Source organism: Pelobates fuscus, chromosome 1, assembly GCF_036172605.1.
Source record: "Pelobates fuscus isolate aPelFus1 chromosome 1, aPelFus1.pri, whole genome shotgun sequence".
Taxonomy (NCBI): domain Eukaryota; kingdom Metazoa; phylum Chordata; class Amphibia; order Anura; family Pelobatidae; genus Pelobates; species Pelobates fuscus.
In genome coordinates, this window is record NC_086317.1 from 82,103,101 (window position 1) to 82,128,117 (window position 25,017).

At 41.4% G+C, this 25,017-nt stretch overlaps 1 protein-coding gene across 1 annotated transcript in view; it reads left to right on the top strand.

The window, feature by feature from the left end:
• The window catches only part of SERPINF2 (serpin family F member 2), a 48,617-nt gene that overhangs the window by 10,925 nt on the left and 12,675 nt on the right, over window positions 1–25,017 (top strand). The window contains exons 3-5 of the mRNA XM_063449939.1: window positions 9,118–9,559; window positions 20,198–20,341; window positions 21,791–21,994. Coding sequence (XP_063306009.1) covers window positions 9,118–9,559; window positions 20,198–20,341; window positions 21,791–21,994 — 790 coding nt within the window. The remainder of the gene's footprint in view (window positions 1–9,117; window positions 9,560–20,197; window positions 20,342–21,790; window positions 21,995–25,017) is intronic.

Below are 25,017 nucleotides of genomic sequence, written 5' to 3' on the forward strand. Positions count from 1 at the left end.
ATACACAGCACAATACTATTTAACATTTGTGAAATTGATTAGCTAGTGCTGTTTATTTCGAGCGTTTCCTTATATGAAGACAGCATGGTTTAACTTATTTGTTAATTGACTGCTTTAGTTGTTTTGGTATTAAAATAAATTGTGTAAAATTGTGTTTGGTTATATTACTCAGCAGTTACCAGGTGATAGGTGACTTCTTATAACTTGAAAATACCATAGTAATACAAAAGACATAACAATCACAATAAGGAAAGAACGAAAAATATAGATGGCTTCTTATATGAGGTGTCTGTATATTATGATAGAGCCTAACACTCAGGGATGGATTTTCCATTTGTCAGCATAGGCGCTGTCTGCAGACACATGCCTGATGGTGCCACATTCTCTATCAGATAAAGCCCTTTCCCTATCTCCTGTACATTGTCTGCTGTTTGCTGTCCAGAACAGATGTTCCAGCACTCTGTGATTACTTTATTCAGTCTGAAGGAGACCGATCTGTGCATGGCTCCGCCCCTCAGACTGAACAAATCAATCTTTTTATGGCCCGGCCCCCTTAGACTGAACAAATCAATCTTTTCATGGCTCGCCCTCTCAGACTGAACAAAGCAATCTGTGCATGGCCCCGCCCCCTCAGACGGAACACAGTGATCTGTGCATGACCCAGCCCCCTCAGACGGAACACAGTGATCTGTGCATGGCCCCGCCCCCTCAGACGGAACACAGTGATCTGTGCATGGCCGCGCCCCCTCAGACTGAACACAGTGATTGTGCTTGGCCCCACCCCCTCAGGCTATACACAACGATTTCCTGATGGAGAGGGGAGAGGACTTGCCAGGAGAAGGGCAAGAATTGCACACTCAGAAGTGACAGGTATACATTATTATTATTATTATTATTGCCATTTATATAGCGCAAACAGATTCCGTAGCGCTTTACAATATTATAACTATAAATAGGACAATTATAAGAAAACTTACAGGAATGATAGGTTGAAGAGGACCCTGCTCAAACGAGCTTACATTCTATAGGAGGTGGGGTGCAAAACACATTAGGACAGGAAATATCAATCAAATAAGGTGGGAGTGAAGCAGAGCTGGAGGAGAGAGTAAAGTGTTGCCCTTTAGGAGAGAGCAAGAGACAGGTATGTGAGGTAAAGGCCATAAGCTTTCCTAAAGAGATGGGTTTTAAGGCACTTCTTAAATGATTGGAGACTAGGGGAGAGTCTGATGGCGGTAGGCAGGCTATTCCATAGGAAGGGAGCCACCCGGGAGAAGTCCTGCAAGCGTGGCCGTACGCGTGTGAGCAGCAGACAGGAGAAGGTCACGGGCAAAGCGGAGAGACCGAGAAGGGGCATACCTATGGATCTGTGAAGAGATATAAGAGGGAATAGAATTGTTCAATGCTTTATAGGTATGGGTTAGCACTTTGAATTGACTCCTATTGGATACAGGAATTCAATGTAAGGACTGACTGAGGGGTGAGAGGACTGACTAGAAAGGAAAATCAGTCTGGCGGCAGCATTCATTACAGACTGTAGCGGGGCAATACGGCTTTTGGGAAGACCAGTTAGGAGAGGGTTACAATACTCCATGCGGGAAATTTCTAAAGCATGGACATGCTCCTTAGTAGCATCTTGCATAAGAAAGGGACGGACGCGGGCTATGTTTTTAAGATGGAATCTACAGGATTTGATAACATACTGGATGTCAGGCTCAACGGTAAGGCCAGAATCAAGTATGACGCCAAGACAGCACGCTTGCAAGGATGGACTGAAATGGATACCACTAACTTGAAGGGAGAGCAAAAGAGGAGGATCAGTATTAGGAGGAGGAAAGACAAGGAGCTCAGTTTTAGAGAGATTGAGTTTCAGAAAGCGGGAGGACATCCAGTCAGAGATGGAAGACAGGCAAGCAGTGACACGTTGCAGGACGGCAGGATAGAGATCCGGGGAGGAGAGATATATCTGGGTGCCATCAGCGTACAGGTGGTAGTGGAATCCAAATGAGGTAATACGTTTGCCAAGAGGCAGTATAAAGAGAAAATTAAAGGGGACCAAGGGCAGAGCCTTGGGGGACTCCAAACAAGAAAGGACGAGGGAAGGAGGTATCATTAGAAGAAGAGACATTGAATGAGCATTTCGAGAGAAAAGAGGACAGATTTACAGAGACCGAGTGATTGAACGGTTTGAAGAAGGAGAGCATGATCAACGGTGTCAAAGGCAGCAGAGAGATCAAGAAGAATTAGTATGGAGCAGTGGCACATACATATATACATATATATATATATATATATATATATATATGCACATTACTACAAATCACATGAATTAAGTGAAACTATGTTTTACCCTTTTAAGCATACACACTCTCATTGACCCATACACACACTCTTTGGCACACACTCTCACTGACACCCCCTCTCAGATACACACTCACTGACATACACACTCACTGACATGCGCACACACACATTCACTGACAGATATACTCACTGACAGACACACACTGACTGATACACAATGACAAACACACACTAACTGACAGCACACTCTCACTGATTTGACACACACTGACAGACACACTCTCATTTATATTGCAAAGGTAAAGATGACACACTATCCGGGAAGTACTCCCATGAGGGATCTCCAGACCGGCAGGGACACAAATCCAGGAAAGATTCAATAGAACAATGAAGATCATGGCACACCTTGTGGTTTCTTCAGTAGGCAGCTGTATTATAAAGTGCAGAACAAAAACAGTTTTTGTTCTGCACGTTATAATAAAGTTGCCTACTTAAGAAATCACCAGGTGAGCCCTGGTCTAGATTGTTCTATTGAGACACACCCTTACTGACAGACAGACACTGACAGACACATACTCTCATTGATACTGACACACTCACAAACATACACATTCTCTCACACACTACACTCACAAATTATTATATATATTTATTTTAATTTACCTAAGTCTACCCAGCCTCCCTACTTTTGGGACAGCTAAAGTGGATTATTTCCCTGGTGTTCAGTGGGGCTGCTGTGAGTCTGTCAGTTTCATTCTCTTCTTGCTCTGCTCCCTCTCGCGCCGTTTAGAGAAGCCAGGGCTGAGTAATGTCATATTCTGGCGCCCTCCACCACCATTGCAGGGTGCCCTAGGGAGCATGAAGATGACAGCTCCCTTACTGCCCACCTCCATTGTGCAGAACTGCCTGCCTCGGGGGTGCCCTAAGGTGGCCAACTGACCAGCTCTTCGGCCCAACATAACAGGGGGAACACAGAGGGTCTGGTCGCACTTCTAACCTCAGTGAATTCTATAGTTCTACCACTGCATACCTCCCATATGTAACCAGGATGAGTGGATGGGCCTTCAAGGGAACATCGCCAGTGACAGAAGTTGCGTGACTGGTGACACCTATTATGGGCAGGCAAGTTCACTGGTGGGTCATGTCAGCCTAGTTTCAAGCTGACAGACATCCAATTGGCTGGATAACCCCTGAGCTCTCTCCATAGTCCCAATGCTCGAGTGCATTTCATGATGAGTTTGTGCGGTGGTACTCAGGGAAAGTTCCCTTATGTCTCCAAATGACGAAACCAGAAAACAAATCTAAAGGCCAATACAAACCCCAAAATTGAGACTTTCCCGACAAAAGTGGGATAGTTGGAACCCTCCTACCCTCCTACCCTGTTATGCACACATATGTAATGCTACCCACACTGTTCTACACACGCTGCTAACTATACTGTTACAAGCACAGACTAGTGCTCACTTGCATGCTATACAAACACACATATACACAGAAATGCCTCCACACATAGACCTCCACTCAGACATTTACACTACACACACATACTCACTCTATAAGTGTGTGTAGTATATAGAATATTTTTTATTATATTTAAAGGGTAAAATATCTTTTAATTTCTTTGGAAGTGAGGGGAGACAGGGGGCGCTTGAGAATTCTGTGCCTAAAAGCGCTTGTGATGTAAATCCAGCCCTGCTAATACTTTATATAATGCTACTGTGCTGCTTACCTGCTCACCCCCTCTTAGAAAAGAAACTGAACTTCCAGTTAATAGATGTTCTTGGAAACAATTGTAACATAAATCATATGTTCCTATTAACACATGTGCTTTTGCTGTTAGCAGATGTCTTTTCTACATGCAGAAATGAAAATTTATCATCCGGAAAACACGCAGAGTGTTAGCAAATTCTTTAATCAACTCTCTAGTTGTAAATCCGGGTCTTGTCAGCAAGCCCAGATACGAATGACCCTTTAACTTGCTCATCAGTGGGATCTAAATTATTTAAAGACACACTACAGGCACCATTAACACTAAAGCCCGCTGTAGTGGTTATGGTGTCAGGAGTGCCCTGGTGCACCTACATTATAAAGAGTTAATTTGCTTTAAAATCGATTGACTTATTACCTGTGTCTGCAGGGTGCCTCACACTGCCTCCACCACTTTTTGATGGAGAGCCAAAAGCCGGTGCAGGGCTTAGCTCATTGGCTGAAAGCAACCAGCTGTTGTCTCACTCATTGAGCTAGTCTTGCATTGTACTGTTTAGCTCAGGAGAGCTAATGGTAACTACTGGTCAGGAGCTTCCGGCTCTACATTATCAGTAGTGCTGTAATGTTTATGGAGCTTGGTATGTTAAATTGGAAGAGGAATGGTGACATGATGAATTCAATTTAATTCACTAGATTAACAGAATCACCTATATATTTTCACAGCAGCCCATAGTGAGATTGTGAGGTCTGACAAGTATGGGTATGTAGGTTTATTCACTAAACCGAGAGCTGGCAAAGTCAACCTGGCTGTAATTGAAATGCTGCCTATGGTCCCCTGGCACAACCCTGGATTTAATGGATCAAACCAATTAAGAACAGTTTTATATAAACCGAGACCACCCTACCTCAGCTACACTGATATTGTAAACTTAGTACTTTAGTACTATCAGTGATTTCATGCTATCTGGATGACATTATTTGATTGTGAGTAGTGAAGTATAGTTAGGTCAGCACTCTCAGCCAATCAAAGCCATTCAGGTTGGATGAAATTGATACAAGTAATGAGCAAATGTAATTTTCACTTTATCAAGTAACTGAGGTGAGGGAAGTCCCTCAACACCAAGAAGACTTAAACTAAACTGTTCTTACACTCTTACACAGATACACTGATGTTCCATGGAACTCTAGACTGCATAACCATTACAACAAGCTGCAGTAATTATGTTGCTTGTAGTTCACTCAACCATTATCTTGGAGAGTACTCAAATGTAATTATGCCTCTTATATTTCATCTTTTATGGGTATCTAGAATGGTGGCTTTACCAATATTGTATTAAATTATTGTTAACGTGTATAGCAGAGAACTCAGTTTGGGTCTATTTAACCCCTTAAGGACCAAACTTCTGGAATAAAAGGGAATAATGACGTCACACATGTCATGTGTCCTTAAGGGGTTAAGCTGTTCTATTTGTGTTGTTCCTGTCAGCGGAATATTCAAGTGCTAAAATCCAGTCATAATAGTTAACAAGGAAACTCTTCAAATAAACAAGATGTAAAATTAGAAGCCGAAGCACACGTTTCCCATCTTGATGCATCAAAAGGCTTCTTTGTTAAAGGGTGCATATGGCAGCCAATTGATTGTTTATGTATTCTCAGAAAAACTTTGTTATATGGGGATTGTGGAGACACCTCCAGGAAAGGTTTCTGCTGTAAAAAGAGGGTAATATTTCTCTTCAAATCACAGATGATAAAACAATAATCTGTAGCTTTCTGGATAGCTTGTGAATTCCATTTGAAGAAGCATTTCCAGCATAGAGAAATATAAGGATGCTGAACTGGATTCCCATTAGGAAAGGAAATTGTAGCTATGGCCTGCTGCTTTGTTCAATCTTAGAGTCACTCCAAGCATCTCCAACATAGTACCCTGTACACACTCTCAGTTGTGAGGGTAACTTATAACTGCAGTGATTTGTAAAAGTTACTGCAGCTACAGAGAGCTGTCACCAGACAAATTATATCTTACAGACTGCCTGTATCAATGTCCAAAGAGTGTGAGAGGTATGCATCATTAGTAGATATTAAACCTGGACATGGATGGGGAATTGCCAGTGACACAATGTCCAGGGAATATAATCCTGATGTGACTCTGTGCCAGGTTGACTGCCCATCACACTGCATATGTGCAGAGCACTGTCAAAGCACTCTGCCCATGGGCTCAATGCTCTAAGTACAGTTTGCACAACAGAATCTAATGCTGCACCTGTCTTGCAAAGACTTCTCATTGAATGCATTGGGAAGTCTGCGATTGGACAGTCACAGAAAGTATGGGTGGGATTAGGAGGGCAGGGCTTACCAAAAACTTCAGGCAAGAGATCTGCAGTTTTTGCAAACTGTTTTAGATACAAGTCCAGTGAAAAAAAGAAGAATTAAATGCATGCATCTTTTCATTGGGGGTATATCTTCTAAACAGTGATTGTTTTATTTATTAATTCTTCTTATTTGGGCAGTGAATTGTCCCTTTAAATACTCTTCCCAGAGTGCAGAATATTTAAGAGTGCAGGTGTGTTGTAGAACACCCCAATCACTGTATTAATTACAGTCTGTTCAAGTGGTTAGTATTCCAGGTGTGCTCCTTGTGTACATATCCAAACTGTTTACAAATTATTTCACAACTTTCCTGGTATTCACTTGTTGCCTTCACGTCTATAGCTGCAAGGGGTTCCTGCAATGAGTTTACATTAGCTTTAAATGAACACTGTAGTCACCAAAACAACTTTAGCTTATTGAAGCAGTTTTGGTGTATAGATCATTTCTCAATTCTCTGCCATTTAGGAGTTAAATCACTTTATTTATGCACCCTAGTCACACCTCCCTGCATGTGACTTGCACAGCCTTCCTAAACACTTCCTGTAAAAAATCATATAATGTTTATACTTCATTGCAAATTCTATTTTATTTAAAATATATTATCCCCTGCACTGTTGATAGCTTGCCAGACCCCCCAGAAGCATTCTGTGTATGATTAAAGTTCACTTTTGAGAGCAGGCAATAAGAACTTTTAAAGTAAGTTACATCTAATTGTAAGTGAAACCATTTTTTTTTTAGTGCATGGTGTGTGAGTCACAGCCAGGGGAGGTGTGACTGAGGCTGCATGGACAGAAACAAAAGGGATTTAACTCCTAAATTGCAGAGATTTGAGCAGTGAGACTGCAGGATCATGATCTATACACTAAAACTGCTTGCTAAAGCTAAAGTTGTTTTGGTGACTATAGTGTCCCTTTAATGAGCTAAACCTCGCTAATTGAGAATGCTCTCATCCAATAAATGCCTCTCTGCCTCACTCTGCTTAGCTAATTTAGCTTAGCAGAGAGGCCGACCCTTATCTGGATGGATTCTAGGTTAGTTATAAAACCATTAGCAAACATTGACTACTTATGTTGGGAGGGCGCAAAGGCATTCCTGACACTGTAACCACTACAGACTGGTGCTCTGCGTGTTCCTTTAAAGGGAAACAATAGTGCTTGAAATACAAAGTTGTATTCCTAGCACTATAGTACTCTCTGCCGCCCTCCCCCTTTCGGCCACCCCTCCCTCTCACGCTGAAAGTGTTAAAAACCATGTTATCACTTACCTTATTCCAATGCCGATATCCCTTGGCACTGGGTTAGGCTCTGCCTGCGCTGCTCCTCCAACGATGTCAGCCAACAGGAGGCACCAAATGCGTATGGCGAGCGTCATGATCGCATTAAGAGTTCAAATAGGAAAGCATTGAATCAATGCATTCCTATGTGGTTTTAGCTGACGATGGAGGTCCTCATCACGTCCAGTGTCATTTGACAGACCAAAAGTTTGCTAAGGACCTGGAACAACCTCTAGTGGCTGTTTGGTAGACAGCCACTAGAGTTGGAGTTAACCCTGCAAGGTAATTATTTCAGTTTCTCAATAATTGCAATAATTACAGTTGCAGGATTAACCCCTTAAGGACACATGACATGTCTGACACGTCATGATTCCCTTTTATTCCAGAAGTTTGGTCCTTAAGGGGTTAAGGGGATGCACTGCACCCAGACCACTTTAATAAACTGGTGGAAGTGGATGAAATAAGTAAGGATGTTTATACCTTCCTGTTGTGTAGATGCTCGTTTTTTCACTAAATAAAAATAATTGAAACTCCCTCAACACAGTGCTGTGATGATGACATACTCGTTGGCTGGGATTCATTGAGTTTTCCCTCTTGACAATTTTTTTATTTTTTTTTTTAGATGCTCTTAGCTCAGAATTAACTTTTTGATATCTGGGTGTTTTTAATTCTTTAACACCAACGTGCTTTACTCTTCAATAAAACTAGTTCACTAGTAAACACAGGGGGATATACTCTATGTACCGAAATTATAATCTCAGTCGTAGCGAGTGTGAGGTTTATAAAAAGAAAGATCCAGTTATCTGTAAATGTTACTGTATAATAGATGCCATTTGTATCTAAATATAGTTCATCTTCAACACAAACATAAATAGCTACAGAATCATAACATGACAATATTGGTAACTACTAACTACCACTGACTCTCCAAGATGTACCCCCACGCTGGGCCTTGTTGCTTGACTCTGAGATGTATCATTCAACCTATTTAGGATGACTTTGAGTGCAGCCTGGGTGATAGATTCATGTAGGAATAGCAGTTCTTGATTTTAATTGATTGGATTTCTCTTAATGTATCCATTCTATATACTGCTTGGCAGCCCTCTTCATATACCTCTCAACAGCATATGGTATTTATAGCTAACTGGAAAAATATCAGACTCCAGCGCTGTCCCACATAAAGGACCTTTAAATCTACTACCAAATTCCTAGCAAACATATAGATCAGCAGATTTTTGAAAAAGTCAATACTTACCTTCTGTCTGATTCTGGTGTCAAAGAACTAGATTTCACATAAGGGGAAAGGAAATGTGGAGGTAATTTAAATAATCAGCATCAGTAGAAAAGGAAGATAAAAAAATGTAAAACGTGACATAAGAAAACGGGAAAATTTAATTTCTAGTGTACTACAATAAGCAAATTTTTTACTAAGTCATTTCTGTTATCTGTATGACAATTTCTATTATTAGGAAGCTGATGTGGAGGAAGAACCTCTCTTTACAACAGAAGAAACAACAACAACAACAACACCTTTTATGTGTAATACAAAGCCAGGAGACTCTGGTGTCTTAGATTCCACCTCCGACAGTTGGTCAGATATTCATCCACGGCTCACAACTACAGTTCCAACAACTACAACCACTACAGAGAGTACCGCACAAGAGGAAAAAGATGATGAAGAGACTGAGACAGTGGAAGAAAAATCAGATGAAGCTCCAGACTTAGATGACCTTGAGAATCAGGATAATGAATGTACTCAAGATGCAACTCCAGAGGACATACAGAAGTTTTCACAAGCAGTAATGGATTTCAGTGTTGACCTCTTAAAGCAAACAGATCCAGAATTTAAAAAGCCCCATGTGATCATATCTCCATTCAGTGTTGCCCTCGGACTGCTACAGCTATCATTAGGTAATGTAAACCTTTTTTTGTAATTGATAGTTAGTGTATCACTGTATTGACTCTGCAGGAAGTGGGATGCTAACCTAACTGATCCTTAGTTAATTTTATGCAAGATCTGCAATTTCTTGGGCATTTCTCTAGTATCTTTGAGTATTCTATCTTAAGTGTAATTGTTTTGGGTTGAGTAAGGGGTTGTCTGCACATGACTATTTATAAGTATAAAATTATTTCTGGATTAATATGGTGATTGACATCATATACTGAGTTATTTACTATAGTGAGAATTGCATGGAATTTAAATTGAATTAAAAGTGAATTTCAAGTTTAAGGTCAAAATTGATGAACCGGAAAAAATCTTCCAGTCAACTACCCATTTAGTTTGGCTACCTTGGCCTTCAATTTGAGATACTCTTTAAATTCACTGCAATTCTTTCTGATAGAGATTTATAGACATGTGCATTTGTTTTCAGCCACATTGCAATTTGGACAAATTTAGGCTGATCAGTTGGTTCAGAAGTGCCATATGGACGTATAACTGAGCATAAGACTTGTGCAATGTAGGAGCATGTACACTAATTTGCCACTTTTCATGCCTTTTTTGGTTCGTTGAGCCAACCGCCACATGAACAACTTTCACACTACCCTAACAAACTAGATTTTCAGGCAAAATGATTCAGCTGAAGCCAAATCCCCCCCCCCCCCCCCCCCCACCCACTTGCAACTCCTCCATACTCTTTTCCAAAACTCCATTGTCTCCAGAGACATCAACAGATACACTTTTTGTGTTTGTCCTGATACAGAGAAACTGTGCACTCTATTTTTATAATCCCTTTTTGATCTCTGGCCTGCTCAGTCTTTTTTATAATAATCAATATTCTTAAGGTAATTTTGCTACCTAAAAATAAATAATCACTATAAAAATCTTTACTTTCCTATTAATAGTGTTATGTGTAAAAAGCCAGTAAAATTAATCTCTCATTTGTTATTGTTCAAAACAGAACATTACTGCAAGGTGATACTATCTGTACTAGAGCAGAAACAGTGATGTGGGCATCAGGAGTATTATTTTTTAATTTTCACAAACCACTAGCAAAAATGGGGGATAAATAAATGTGTGTGTGTGACTGGGGTGTAAAGGGGATCGGACAATGTAGTAGGAACAAGCAAAATATGATGTAAAATTGTGGGCACTACTTTTATCATATCTTCAATTAACCCTGCTTCAATCCATATACAAGACATGATAACCGCATCCAACATAGGGTTCAAGCTCCAGTCAAAGCCATGAGTATGAACTTTTACAAAGAGTTTAAAATTATGTGCACTCTTACAGACTCCTGTTAATCATCAAGTCCTTATATCCCTTGAATTATTCTTGTCCGGGCAGACATTGTTTTTGGCCACATGGTGGCACTTGGCATAACTGATTTATCACAAAGCATTTAATCAGATAATACATGTGGCACTACCTAAAAATGCAGTAACTAATAAACACTTTTTTTTTTTTTTTTTTTTTTAAATTCTTTATTTTTGTTGTGCATGAATAACAACCGGTTGTCAGCAATGCCACAACAGCATATTACATCATATTGAGCATACAGATTTGTCAACTGTTATATAGCATTTAAATGGAACAAGCACAATTTTTATGTTAAGGCAGGCTTGGTACACATATGTTATTCGCATTAGTTATAGTAAGTTACATCATCGCTCGGTAACAGTAGCTTAGGGTGAACGTTGCTGTTGCATATCTTCGCTTATCAGTAGATTGTATGTTAATGTATGCTTTGCTACGCTTAAGTCTGATGTGTCATGGAGGATTGCACGTGCAGGAGTACATACAGATAGACTTAATGACATATATCGAAATAGTATGGTAACTAGCGTAACTGAATCAGGTATTTAAAGGTATACAATGCCAAAAGTGATTTCGTCTATAAGCAGCCTGAGCGCAATTTAGTGTATATCAATACAGGGCTGAGAAGGTGAGAGGATGAGAAGAGAAGAGAAGGCATATTAGCAGAGACATGTTTCAACATATTCAACTTGCGGTCTAAAATGCCGATATAAGCCAATGCACGTAGGTAAAAAATAAACGCCTATCTGGGAGAGACACAAATAGCGTGGAAAGTTCTAAGAGAGCTAGGTAGCCTATTGGTTTTGCTCAGTGTCATACTATCATGCCATCTAGAGGCAAATGTCCCCAAATGTCCCCTTTTACCCTACGCCCGTGGGCGGCAGGCTGATGGCGTGGGTTTGAAAGCGGTCCGAGGCTTGCCACATGGGGGGCACCACTTGTGTTGGGGTTGTACTTTGCCGGCTGAGAGCGGTCTCTTGAGCTGGCCCCTTAGCTTGTCTGCTTGCTTCGGGATATTGTTGGGGCTGGGTTGTTGCTCGTCCGCAGGCTTTCTTTGCTGGTCGTGGACGCTTGAAAAAGTGAGTGTTGGCGTCTGAGTTGTGAGCCATCGCTGCTTGCTGCTTCGCCTTCTGTCTTTGTCCCTTACCAGAGGCCGCCCTGGGGGCTCGTTGCGGATATTCACACAGGTGCCGCCGGGTAGCTGGTCTGATCCATGCTGCCACCGCTCGAGCTGCCTGTTTGAAGGCCCGGACCTTGTAGCGAAGTTGTGGCCAAAAGCTGGAGCAGATTTGGTCAAAGAACTCCTGGGGGTGTCTGGGTGGGGTGACTAGGGTGTCCCTTGTGCCATGTTTCGTCTCCCTTATCTTCTTCGTTGCGTGTCTGTCAGTGCTGCGTTGTGGTTGCAGCAGGCCACGTGTAGTGGTATTTGGCTTGTCCGCCATCTTGGGCTCTACAGCTTCCATACTGCTTGGGGGAGCATCTGCTTTGATGTCTCCGTTTGGCGTTTCTCGTGCTGGTGCAGACCGGGATATCCCCCACCGGTCCATAGGGGGGGGGGAAGCGGTGCGTGAGTGTCCCCTCTTTAGCCTGAGAACCGGGAGAGCGGCCGTCTCTCCACGGCTCCCACCCGTGCAGGCCGCGGGTTGTGAAGCGGCCGATTCTGAGGCGGGGAGTCCCGAACCGGGTATCTCCAGACTCCGCTTGACCTCCTGGGTGTGAAGGTGGCTGTCCGCCGTGGGCACGTTGCGGTGGTCGGGCGCAATGCCCAGAATCAGGGCCTCAGATGCGGGAGCTCCCGCCATGTGCGACTTACTCGTTCGGCTGGTAAGCTCCGCCCCCATAAACACTTTTTTTTTAATCTGTTTTTTTTTTTTTTTTTTTTAAATGCAATCACAATACAAAAATCATGGACCACTTTTGACCACAGTTGATAATGCCACAGAAATCATCTCATTATAACTCATTTGCACTTGTTTTGTTTGAATTTTGAGAAGATGGTTTTTAGAATTGCCTGACCCCATCTTGTTAAATGACTGTTATTCGTTTATTTTAATATTATTTGGGGAAATGTTTTCTATTTTTTTTTTTTAAATGTAGGAAGGAAAAGGTTTTATTTACGTGCCAAAGATGCTGTAGATATGATGAATCTCACAGCAGGTAGAAATAAATCTATTAAGATTATTTCAAACTCTCAGCAGTTACAAAGCACAGAGGGTTTTTGTTGTTGAATATCTATCTTTCTTGTTTTCTCAAGCTTTTTTAGTTTTATTTTTTGTATCAAATTTGAGGGGGCATCCACATGTTCGGCTTAGGAAATAAACAAAGGCAACATCTATCTACAGGGAGTGCAGAATTATTAGGCAAGTTGTATTTTTGAGGATTAATTTTATTATTGAACAACAACCATGTTCTCAATGAACCCAAAAAACTCATTAATATCAAAGCTGAATATTTTTGGAAGTAGTTTTTAGTTTGTTTTTAGTTATAGCTATTTTAGGGGGATATCTGTGTGTGCAGGTGACTATTACTGTGCATAATTATTAGGCAACTTAACAAAAAACAAATATATACCCATTTCAATTATTTATTTTTACCAGTGAAACCAATATAACATCTCAACATTCACAAATATACATTTCTGACATTCAAAAATATAACAAAAACAAATCAGTGACCAATATAGCCACCTTTCTTTGCAAGGACACTCAAAAGCCTGCCATCCATGGATTCTGTCAGTGTTTTGATCTGTTCACCATCAACATTGCGTGCAGCAGCAACCACAGCCTCCCAGACACTGTTCAGAGAGGTGTACTGTTTTCCCTCCTTGTAAATCTCACATTTGATGATGGACCACAGGTTCTCAATGGGGTTCAGATCAGGTGAACAAGGAGGACATGTCATTAAATTTTCTTCTTTTATACCCTTTCTTGCCAGCCACGCTGTGGAGTACTTGGACGCGTGTGATGGAGCATTGTCCTGCATGAAAATCATGTTTTTCTTGAAGGATGCAGACTTCTTCCTGTACCACTGCTTGAAGAAGGTGTCTTCCAAAAACTGGGAGTTGAGCTTGACTCCATCCTCAACCCGAAAAGGCCCCACAAGCTCATCTTTGATGATACCAGCCCAAACCAGTACTCCACCTCCACCTTGCTGGCGTCTGAGTCGGACTGGAGCTCTCTGCCGTTTACCAATCCATCCATCGGGCCGATCAAGACTCACTCTCATTTCATCAGTCCATAAAACCTTAGAAAAATCAGTCTTGAGATATTTCTTGGCCCAGTCTTGACGTTTCAGCTTGTGTGTCTTGTTCAGTGGTGGTCATCTTTCAGCCTTTCTTACCTTGGCAATGTCTCTGTGTATTGCACACCTTGTGCTTTCGGGCACTCCAGTGATGTTGCAGCTCTGAAATATGGCCAAACTGGTGGCAAGTGGCATCTTGGCAGCTGCACGCTTGACTTTTCTCAGTTCATGGGCAGTTATTTTGCGCCTTGGTTTCTCCACACGCTTCTTGCGACCCTGTTGACTATTTTGAATGAAACGCTTGATTGTTCGATGATCACGCTTCAGAAGCTTTGCAATTTTAAGAGTGCTGCATCCCTCTGCAAGATATCTCACTATTTTTAACTTTTCTGAGCCTGTCAAGTCCTTCTTTTGACCCATTTTGCCAAAGGAAAGGAGATTGCCTAATAATTATGCACACCTGATATAGGGTGTTGATGTCATTAGACCACACCCCTTCTCATTACAGAGATGCACATCACCTAATATGCTTAATTGGTAGTAGGCTTTCGAGCCTATACAGCTTGGAGTAAGACAACATGCATAAAGAGGATGATGTGGTCAAAATACTAATTTGCCTAATAATTCTGCACGCAGTGTATATATCAAAAATTGTAATGACTGACCCCAAATAAATATCCAAATATTGTTTGAAATTAATATCCTAATATTGTTTGTAATTCTGTAACACGAACAAACACTAACAAGCAATAAAAACCTGTTTTAAGCGGAGATTGCAGAACTGGGGAAACTCCAGACCCTACCCCTTGTATGAACCAGCACATCCTCAACCGGACTCTGATGCCTTCAGTATTCCTTCTTGATGGGGGACTGTGTTCTGTCCATGAAGGGTATAGGATGAACTCGGACTGATTAATGACCCATCCATAGCTCCAAATTACTTATCTTTCCCACCTTGTTGAAGCATTTTGGGAGAATTATCTGACTTGTTGTCTACCCCTCTACCCATACTCTCATACTCTTAATCAGCTGTTGTCTTGTGTACCTCTGACCACTCACCCACTCTCACCTGCCACCGTGGTGGCCGACTATGGGAAACACTCAGACCAGCTAATCTATGTTACCTCTCGTTTTCTCAACACTATATAGGCCGATCTCAGTGCAGACAGCTTGCTCAATCTCTGACTTAACGTCAAACTCAATCTGTACTATGTTTCCACTTACCTTTTCTATACCTAAAAATTGTAGAAAATTATAAAAAAATAAATAAAACCTGTTTTAATTGTTAAAAAAAAATGAAATTATGCCTTAGACATGACTAGTTAGTCCTGCTTCTAGTAAATCCATCTAATTTGCCCTGACGGATCCTTTCAAATATAACTAAATAAAGAAGAGGAGAAGACAGATCATTGCTAAACTGTGTAAAAGTAAATTGGAAATAATTGGAATATCAAGAGCAGGTAAATATTAAGTTTTATGGTCAATGCCATAATCCACTGATTGCTGGTGTTTTTGGTCTCTTTTTGAGCCTATTTATATGAGTAGAAGTTGAGGATCAATGGATTTTAGGTGTCAGTGATGGACCATTGTAATAATGGTTGTTGTTGAGATAATGGTTGCTGTCAGTGGTGTATTTTGGTTTTGTGCTGCCCTAGGCATGAGAACACCTAGACACCCCCTAATCTAAATTTACCCCACCCCTTCCTGTCAAGGGCGCACCTCATCCTGATTAAGACCCAATCCTTCCTCTTTTGGGCTCCATCATTTCCTCTTAAAACTCCACCTCTACGTACCAAATCTTTTTAAACACACACACTCTCACTGACCCATACACTCACTTATTGGCACACACACTGTTTAACCAAAACACACTTTCACTGACAGACAACATGCCCTCACTGATAGACGTACACTCACTGATAGACAGTCATTGTCTCACACACTATTTAACCAACACATATGTTTACTGACAGACACACACTTACACGAACATAGAAACATAGAATGTGACTGCAGATAAGAACCATTCGGTCCATCGAGTCTGCCCAATTTTCTAAATACATTTATTAGTCCGTAGCCTTATCTTATATGTAGGATAGCCTTATGCCTATCCCACGCATGCTTAAACTCCTTTACTGTGTTAACTTCTACCACTTCCATGCATCATTTCTTGGACCCTCATATAACAGGTGAGGACACCAGGGAAGTCCAAACAGGCATTTGGGCCGGAATTTGTTGCTGCCCCCTAAATAGTGTCTCCCAAGGCAAATGCTTAGTTTGCCTTGGGCTAAATACAGCCCTGGTTGTTGTAGAGGTAATTCTTTAATAACTGTATGTTTTAATCACTGTTTGTTTAATTACTGTATAAATATATATATATTACTCTACCTATATACATACATAGATGTTTGTGTTTGAGCAGTACACACTCTTTTTGTTAAGTGGGTGCAGGTCTCATATCAAATTTGGGTTGGGGTCAGAGATCCCCTGGGCTATTATTTAATTGGGTAACCTGAGGTAATTCTGTAAAATATGTGTATTTTTTTGGGAAGAGGGGATTGGGTCTCTCTTTCCTAATTCTGCAAAATAACCTTACATCCCCCCAAAAAACAAAAAAGGAAGGGGAATAAAAATGATACATGGTCCAGCCCCTGTCTAAATATGAACTGGAGGGCCTTCGTCAACTTTTAGATACAACTCAATCCACACTATAAACTTACTTACTTACTTTGAATAGGAGCCCTGACAGATAATACTTGGCTATACAATATAACCCATGCTCCCCCTTCTACAACTGACTTTAAATAAATACCTAAGGCTTTTAATTGCTAAATATTTGGCCAAGTGAAGAGTTTGTAAAAGTTTTGGGAGGAGTTTAATTTAGGGTTAGGGAACATGGGGTGTTTAGGATACAGGCATGTGGAGTTTAAATGGTTATGTGCAAAGTACACTCCCTTCTATGATTGATAGTAGATTGATAGTAGAATTGCAGTAGCTGCTATAGTGTGTGAACCGCTCAGTGCTGTCCCTGCTCCTCCTGCAGGGCACTTCCTGTGTGAGAGGATGTTAGTGGGCAGATGGGAAATGGCACTGGAGGAGCTGGGAGAGAACTGGGTTTTACACCCTCTATAACTGTTCCTGCAGGTTTGCTGTCAATCATAAAAGGCTGACTGGACTACAGAGGACATTGGACTAGGCTCCGGGTATTTATCTCCCATCAACAGCGCTCTTAAATTCCAAAAAGGCACATTATTAGTGTTGTAAATAGGCACCTCCTAAAGGACAGGGACCGACTCTGTCTAATAGGAAATCTAGCCCTGGTCACACAGTCGGATTTTCTGAAGCAGGTCTTCCTTTACCTTTTTTTTTCTCCATACTTTTTTTTTAAATGGCAGTAGCACATAACAGGTGACACAGGGAGTCATGTATATTGGTACAATACAACCAATCAGTATAACTCCCATGCATCGAATAACATTTGCACAATAGTTTAAAGCAATATTTATCAAATCCAATCTCTTCCCATGTCTCAGTGCCACACCTCTAATGTGGACTACCCCTAATTTTATATAATAAACAAAAAAACTAAAAACAAATAGAACAATGAACTAAACACCATAAGAGATTTAATACTATGCTGGAAACTACATTGTGGTTTTAAGCTGCAGCTGTGTCCTTGCTATAGTTTTTTTTATCAATCAGTGTCAACCGCATATTTTTTTAACACGGATACCATCCAAGAAGAAGCATTATTATGTACATGTAACTTGGTGTGTGGCATCTTTTCAAGTATTTTCAGTAATTACAACAATCGAATTATGATAGGATGTGCAACAAAGTAACAGCATATCATAGCCCCAGTGAGTTTGGCCGTGCTGCTCCAATGTCACAGCGGACAAGCAATAGTACTACTCAATGCCGTTTCCTCCCCTTTCCCTCAGCTCCATGGAGTAAACTACTAGAATATTGGTATTACCCATCATGCTGTGGTGCAACTTGTATTAGCTACAAAATACTCAGAGACTTCCTTTTTCTTTAGGGAATAAAAAAATCCTTCAAATTGTAAATGCATCTTTGTTTTTTCTAGTTTTAATACTAATTTTTCTTCTTATTTTGTGAATGCAATCAATAGTAAAATCACCAGGAAAACAAGGAGCAGAAAATCAGAAAGGAATTGAAATCATCTAAAGGGGGATTAATAAGTGGCAAAAAGACTGATTATATTATTTCATTACACAAAAAGGAGGAAAAAGGGTGACGGAGCCTGCATGCCAAGTGGATAAGACATGCATCGCCTGAGCTCCACTGACCGGGACTGTTAAACGACAATTAAACCGGGCCACTAGCCAATCTGGAGTGATACTGGCGATTACCCAGACAAGGGGATGATGGTGCATCCAGAGATACCAAATTTTGTCTATTTCTTTATTGGAACGCTGACAATCAGGCTTGCGGCCTACACAAGTGTGGGCAGAGGAGAGACGGCTGCTCTCCGAGTCCTTCACCTGGAGGTGTGAAAATTGCACCAAGCTGCCCCCCCCCCCTACCCCTCTGGACCTGTGGGGGTCATCCTGGTCTCCCCCTGACATACTCCCCCTGATGCAAACTTGAGCTGCTGCTATCACTCCTAAAATGGCCGCTACTCCTAATCTACATTTGCCTGACAAGACACAAATTGCGACGACCCTCCAAGACACGTTTAAATGTCTACTCAGTAATGTAGACATGCTTTTTACAATCTTTTGGGCAAAATTGGAGGCCTGTGGTATGGAGACAACGCACCAGAACCAGGAGGAAGAACATAGTAGAGAGCAGCGGGAGGTGAACGGGCCCCCTCTGGGTGATTTCACTCGTCAAGCACCTGGAACTGCTCAATTAGGCCCACCAGGGCTAAAGACCACCGGGTATATACCACCCCTGCATCTGCCACAGAGGATGAAGAACCACCGCTGGCAGCGACATAACAAGGGGAGCTTCTGCCGTCCCATGATTCTGAGAGACTTGGCCTCGAGTCAGAGAACCCGTCTGTGGCCCCGCAATCCTGGTCTTTTACATAGCCCAGGGATGGAGGATCTTCACGCTCAACTCCTGCCTTGAACAGTCCACAGACAGCCTCCACGCATTCCCAAGATGGGGAATAGGCTGACGCTGGACTTTCTGGCCAGGGCAATCCTTATTCTGATATCGACAAGCCTGCTAGCATGGCTCAGAGTGTTATGGGTTTTTTTTTGTGTCTTTTATTGTTTATTTTTCATAATGTTTCTACTAATGATTTTGCTAGGAGTCTTGTCCTAACATGTGCAATGCAGCTATATTCAGGGAGTATAGCCTTAGGGGTTACCTTAATTTATAATCTTTGCGTAGTTTGGCACGTTGCAATAACTACCCACGTAACTCTAACCTGCAAAAGGTGGATTCAATGTCCTTTTCGTCCACCAGGTGACTGTGAATTTAACTGCACATCAAGCTTTGTACCTAAACCTGATACCATTTTTTTGTCATAAGCTATTCCCTATATGCCTAGCATGTTACATATCATATAATGTGACATCATTTGGATAAACTGCTCACTTTTAATCTTGAAATTATCTGCTAAAATGTCTTTCTATCCATGCAAAACTTATTGTTACCAAAAAATGTGCTGTAATATCGACTGCCCTTCACTGTTTAACTATGTATACTACTTCTCTTGCCACTGCTGTTGGGGCAGCGCAAGACTGTTTGATCCTCTGATACACAACAAAAATTAAAAATTACAAAATTAAAAAAGGGAGGGAAAAGTCCCCAATGTGTAAAGATGGATTTTACATCTAAAAAAAGTCTCACTCGCACAAAATAGGTACAAAAGTGGATGTGACAAATTTTATACATAACTCCCATTCTGTTATATATATTTAAGCTATATATTTTCAGCTACATTTACTAAAAGTTTACCTTTTTTTATTTTTTTTTTATTTTAGAATTACATTTTGTCTGCACATGCTTTTAGTTTATTTTTTGTACACATTTTATTAACGATTGTCTAATACAATCAATTTTCCTTATTATAGGAGCTGGGGAAGAAACAGAAAAGAGGCTACTGGAAACACTCCATCTGAAATCAGTAAAATGTCTTCACAGCCAACTGCGCAGAACGCAACACGAGCTGACAAGTTCAATTATGAAAATAGCTAGTCGCATGTACATTAAGAAAGGTTTGTTATCGATGGGGATCCCAGTGCCCTGTTCTGTTCTATAGTGCACATATCTGTGAGTCAGAAGTCCACATGTGATTATGATACATTTATTATAATGCTGTTGATAGAGTGTATCAGTTTGTTCTTCATGGAGTTTGTTTAGCTTTTTCTTAGGTGTGTACCTTCTTATTAAAGCCCCCACTTTCAATTCCACCAAAATAACATGTATCTGTGTATCGGTGTGTAAGTGTGAGAAATAAACCACTGATATATGCCCTGCTACCCCAGTTGGTAAATGAGGCCCAATAATAAACAGTGTGGGGATTGTTCTGCAATAACTGCCTTGGTATCATTGTACCCAAAAAGCTAATTACTGGTTAAGAAGATGGGGCATTCTGAGGGAGTCGGAGTTAAAAGGGAATTACATGCATAGGACATGTATTCCTGTCCCTATAGTGTTAAAATCACCATCTGGTCCCTCCTCCCCCACACCCTCCACCCATCCCCCCCAAAAAAATGATAGTAAAATCTTACCTTCGTTAGAGTCTGCTGCTGCTGCCCCTGCCTCTGCTAAGCCTGCTTGACTGACATCATCAGTATTGAGCAAAAGCCAATCACAATGCATTCCCATAGGATTGGCTGAGACTGTCAAGGAGGCAGGTCAGTGGCAGAGCCAGCACAATTCAAACACAGCCCTGGCCAAACGGCATCTCCTTGTAGAGATGAATTGAATCAATGCATCTCTATTGGGAAAGTTCAGTGTCTCCATGCAGAGGGTATAGATACTGAATGGCAGTGCTGCTTATTCTGCAGCACTGGCCAAGGAAGCCGCTTTAGCAGTCATCTGAGGAGGCCAGTGGAGCTATCCCTAGGCTGTAATGTGAACACTGCATTTTCTCTGAAAAGACAGTGTTTACTGCAAAACGCATGAAGGTAATGATTCTACTTACCAGAACAAATACAATAAGCTGTAGTTGCTCTCGTGACTATAGTGTCCCTTTAACAAATATATTTATTCGTGAGGTGTGCAAAGTATCAATATAAACTCTGGCAGTCACCTCAGGGAGAGCATACAGAGAAAAGGAGAAATTAAAGAATGTATTTATTTATATTCCTCATTTACAATTTCTGCCCATGCTGTGCCTGCACTGAGCTGGATTATAGTGACACTTGCTAAATTTGAATACAAATTGAATAGAAGATTAATATTTATACATTTAATAGGATTATACTGATATCAGTTACATTTTCTTATTTGATCCCATTTGTCTTTACCACATTAATTTTAAATATCTTATGTAATATTATAACTATAATGTTGGGTGAATATAATGTTGAGTGGGTTGGTTTGTACTTGTTAACCCTGAAATGGTACTAAATCAGATGATGTATCAGGGTATCGTGCTATGAAGATAGTTGCCCAAATTGTAAATGTGTACATACATTAACGAACAAATCTCTTTGCAGGTTTTAAGATTAAAAAAGATTTTATGAAAAGAGCTGAAAAGTGGTATGGATCTAAAACATTTAATTTAGCAAAGAACAATAAGCAGAATCTGGAATCCATTAATGAGTGGGTCAGAAAAGCAACAGAGGGAATGATCCCAAAATTCCTCTCGGAGATCCCAGCAGATATGGTATTAATGCTGCTCAATGCCATGTATTTTAAAGGTAAATTGGATAAGAGGTTTTTGTGTAATAAGTACATGTAGCTTTTACCTGTTGTTAGGCATGTCTTGGTTGTTAAAAGGACCACTCTAAGTCCCATAACCACTACAGCCCACTTTAGTGGTTGTGGTGCCTGGAGTTCCTTGGTGCCATCCCGCTGTAAGTACTAAAACTGCTTTAGGACAGTTTGACAACTTATCTGGGTTCCTCGTAGTGCCTGCAAATGCAGCACCTGCTTCTGGTCATCTCCTGCAAGAGAATCTTATTTTTTTTTTATGCAGGGCAACCCTCATTGACTGGCTAATGACACACTCCTGAATTGGCTCTGCTTTATTCTATAGACCCATCCTGCTTCTCCTGCAAAAAAAATCACTGGATTGTCTGTGGTTGATCCAGTGATCAAATAACATTAGCAAATAACATATATACAGGACATCTTTTATATTGAAGGTCTGGGGTAGTTAGTTATACAACTGTAGTGTTTTACTGAATTATCCCAAGTTCTCTAGTCTAGAAGTTAAGAGGATGCTATTTTGTTGAAAAACGTTTTATTTTTTTAAACCAAAACATTGTTTATTAGCCCTTTTGTTCCTGTACATAACAAGCTAGTTATCATGGGTGTGTTTTGTCATTAAAAATGTACTATATATGCAGACGGCCAATTTAACATTCTTGCCAAATACTTTTTAATATCCGCTTGAAAAAGAAAAAAAAATGTACATGACTTGGAAATAAAAATGTGTTTTAACAAGGAAACAAGTAAACGTTTTTATATTTTTTTCTTTCTCATGGCTGGTTTTACTAGTTCAGTCTTTTCGGAAACAAAAAATTTGGAAGCACAACATGAAGTGAAACTGCCACATGTGAACTATTATTATTTTATAGTTTATTCACTACAGTAAACACTATGCAAGAGTGTGTACTGGGATAAATCTTCCAAAAAAAAAAAAAGCTAAATGCTCCTCTTATTTCCTCTGAGTGCAGTGAGTAGCCATTATGATAATCTTTATATTTCCATGATGCTTGCAAGTTTGCAATGGATGGCGAGTTGTCATGAGTTGCTCTCATTCTGTCGTTGGGAACCCAGAATGTTTTTCCATACATATTAAATGTATTTTCTAATGTCTATATCAGGGGTAGGCAACCTTTTAGCAGCACTGTGCCGATATAGGATTGTGATGTCCCGTAGCGTGCGGTCCTATCTTTTTTAAATTGAAGTGTGTATGCTGCCGTATTCTGCTTGTGTTATTTTTACTGTAATTGCTTTGTATCGTTGTATATGTGCATATATGCAGGGCCGTCTTTAATATTGACTGGATCCTGGGCAAAGCATTTGCTTGGGGCCCCCTGGACCCTGTCCCCCCTCCCCAGGTGTGCAATCACGTCCTCCACCCCAACGCTGACACACACAGACATACTAACACACACACACCGACATGCTGACACACACAGACATGCTGACACACGTATACTGACACACATACACAGACAGACATACTGACACACAGATATACTGACACACAGAGACATAATGACACACACAGATATAATGACACACACACACACACACACACAAACATACTAACACACACAAAATTTACACTTTAAAGCCCACCCTCCAGTTTCCTACCTTTCCTGCTGGTGGCTGAAGGTGTTGGGAGTTGGGGTCTGGCTCTCTCGGCCAGCCCCCCTCCACTCTGCCTACTCTTCTTTCCCGCGCGCTCCTCTCTTTGTGGGTTGGAGTGATGCGCGGCCGTCCCTTCCTCCCAGCCTGCTGCCGAAAAGCAAGGGGACCGATCGCGCTGTAAAAGTGCCTCAGCGCGCAACCAGACCCCTGCTGACAAAAGACCACCGGGCCAGCCAGTGGGCCTCCTTAGTGTGTGGATTACTGGCCGGGGGTGAGAAATAGTTGAGGCCAGCGGGGCTCACGATGCAGCTGCCCCGTTTGCCCCGCGTTAAAGACAGCCCTGCGTATATGAGCTATTATATTGTATATGTTCATGAGTAGTTTATGGTATTGTGTATGATACTTATGAATGTAAGCTGTGTATGGGGGCTGCTTGTGGAATTGTGTGTGTGGATGGATATGTCACATTGTGTGTTTGGTAGTGTGTTGGGCTGTTTGGGGTAATATATGTGAGAGGCTGCATGTGGAGTAGTGTGCATGTATGTGGATTGTTAGTGGTGTTGCATTTGTGCAGATTGTGTGTATTATTTGTATGAGGGAACGGTTATTATGCATTTCTGTGTATATCTAGCAGTGGGGGTGACTTCCCTGGGTTCCAGTGAGGACCAGGCCGGCCAGGTACATCTGAGATCACGTCCTCTACGTGCTGCAATGCATAAATTGAGGATTGTCCTTCACCACCTTTTCGGATTAGCAGAAATCTTAAGTTTTATTGGAACTCCTGATAGGCCAGAGTCTGTTTGGCTCGAGCAGCCTTGAGTGCCGTGCAAAGGCACCTTGAGTGCCGTGCATGGCACTAGTGCCGTAGGTTGCCTACCCCTGGTCTATATAATGCATTAAAACAATTAGCCAGCACCTACTGCATGGGGAAGAAGTCCAGACGCCAAGTACCCGTTAAACCAGAGGGCACCAGGAATATTGGAGATCTTCTGCTACGCTCTACAAAAGCCTCCCAAAAGTGGCGACTCGCTTTTGGCCTCCTCCGAGGAACAGGCCATGGATGGGCTGGATGAGGTTCCAGGCGCTGGGTGACAACATCACTCCTCCTCTGATGATGACGACAACGAGCTGCCCTCTACTACAGGTGACATCAAGGCACTTCTCCGCAACATTCGGCGGACATTGCCATAGTGCGGGAAGAAATACACACTTGGAAGGAATGTCAAGGCAATGGAGGAAGACACACAGGGTCTCACTTTGATGTGCCTTAAATAGAGTCCCTGATGTTGGAGCTCCACAGCATCCTAAACACTATTCACCACTTGCTCGTAATAATTAGGGGCATCCCTTAGACTGTCATTCCTGAGGAGGCTATTGAGCACTATATTCACCTCCAGAT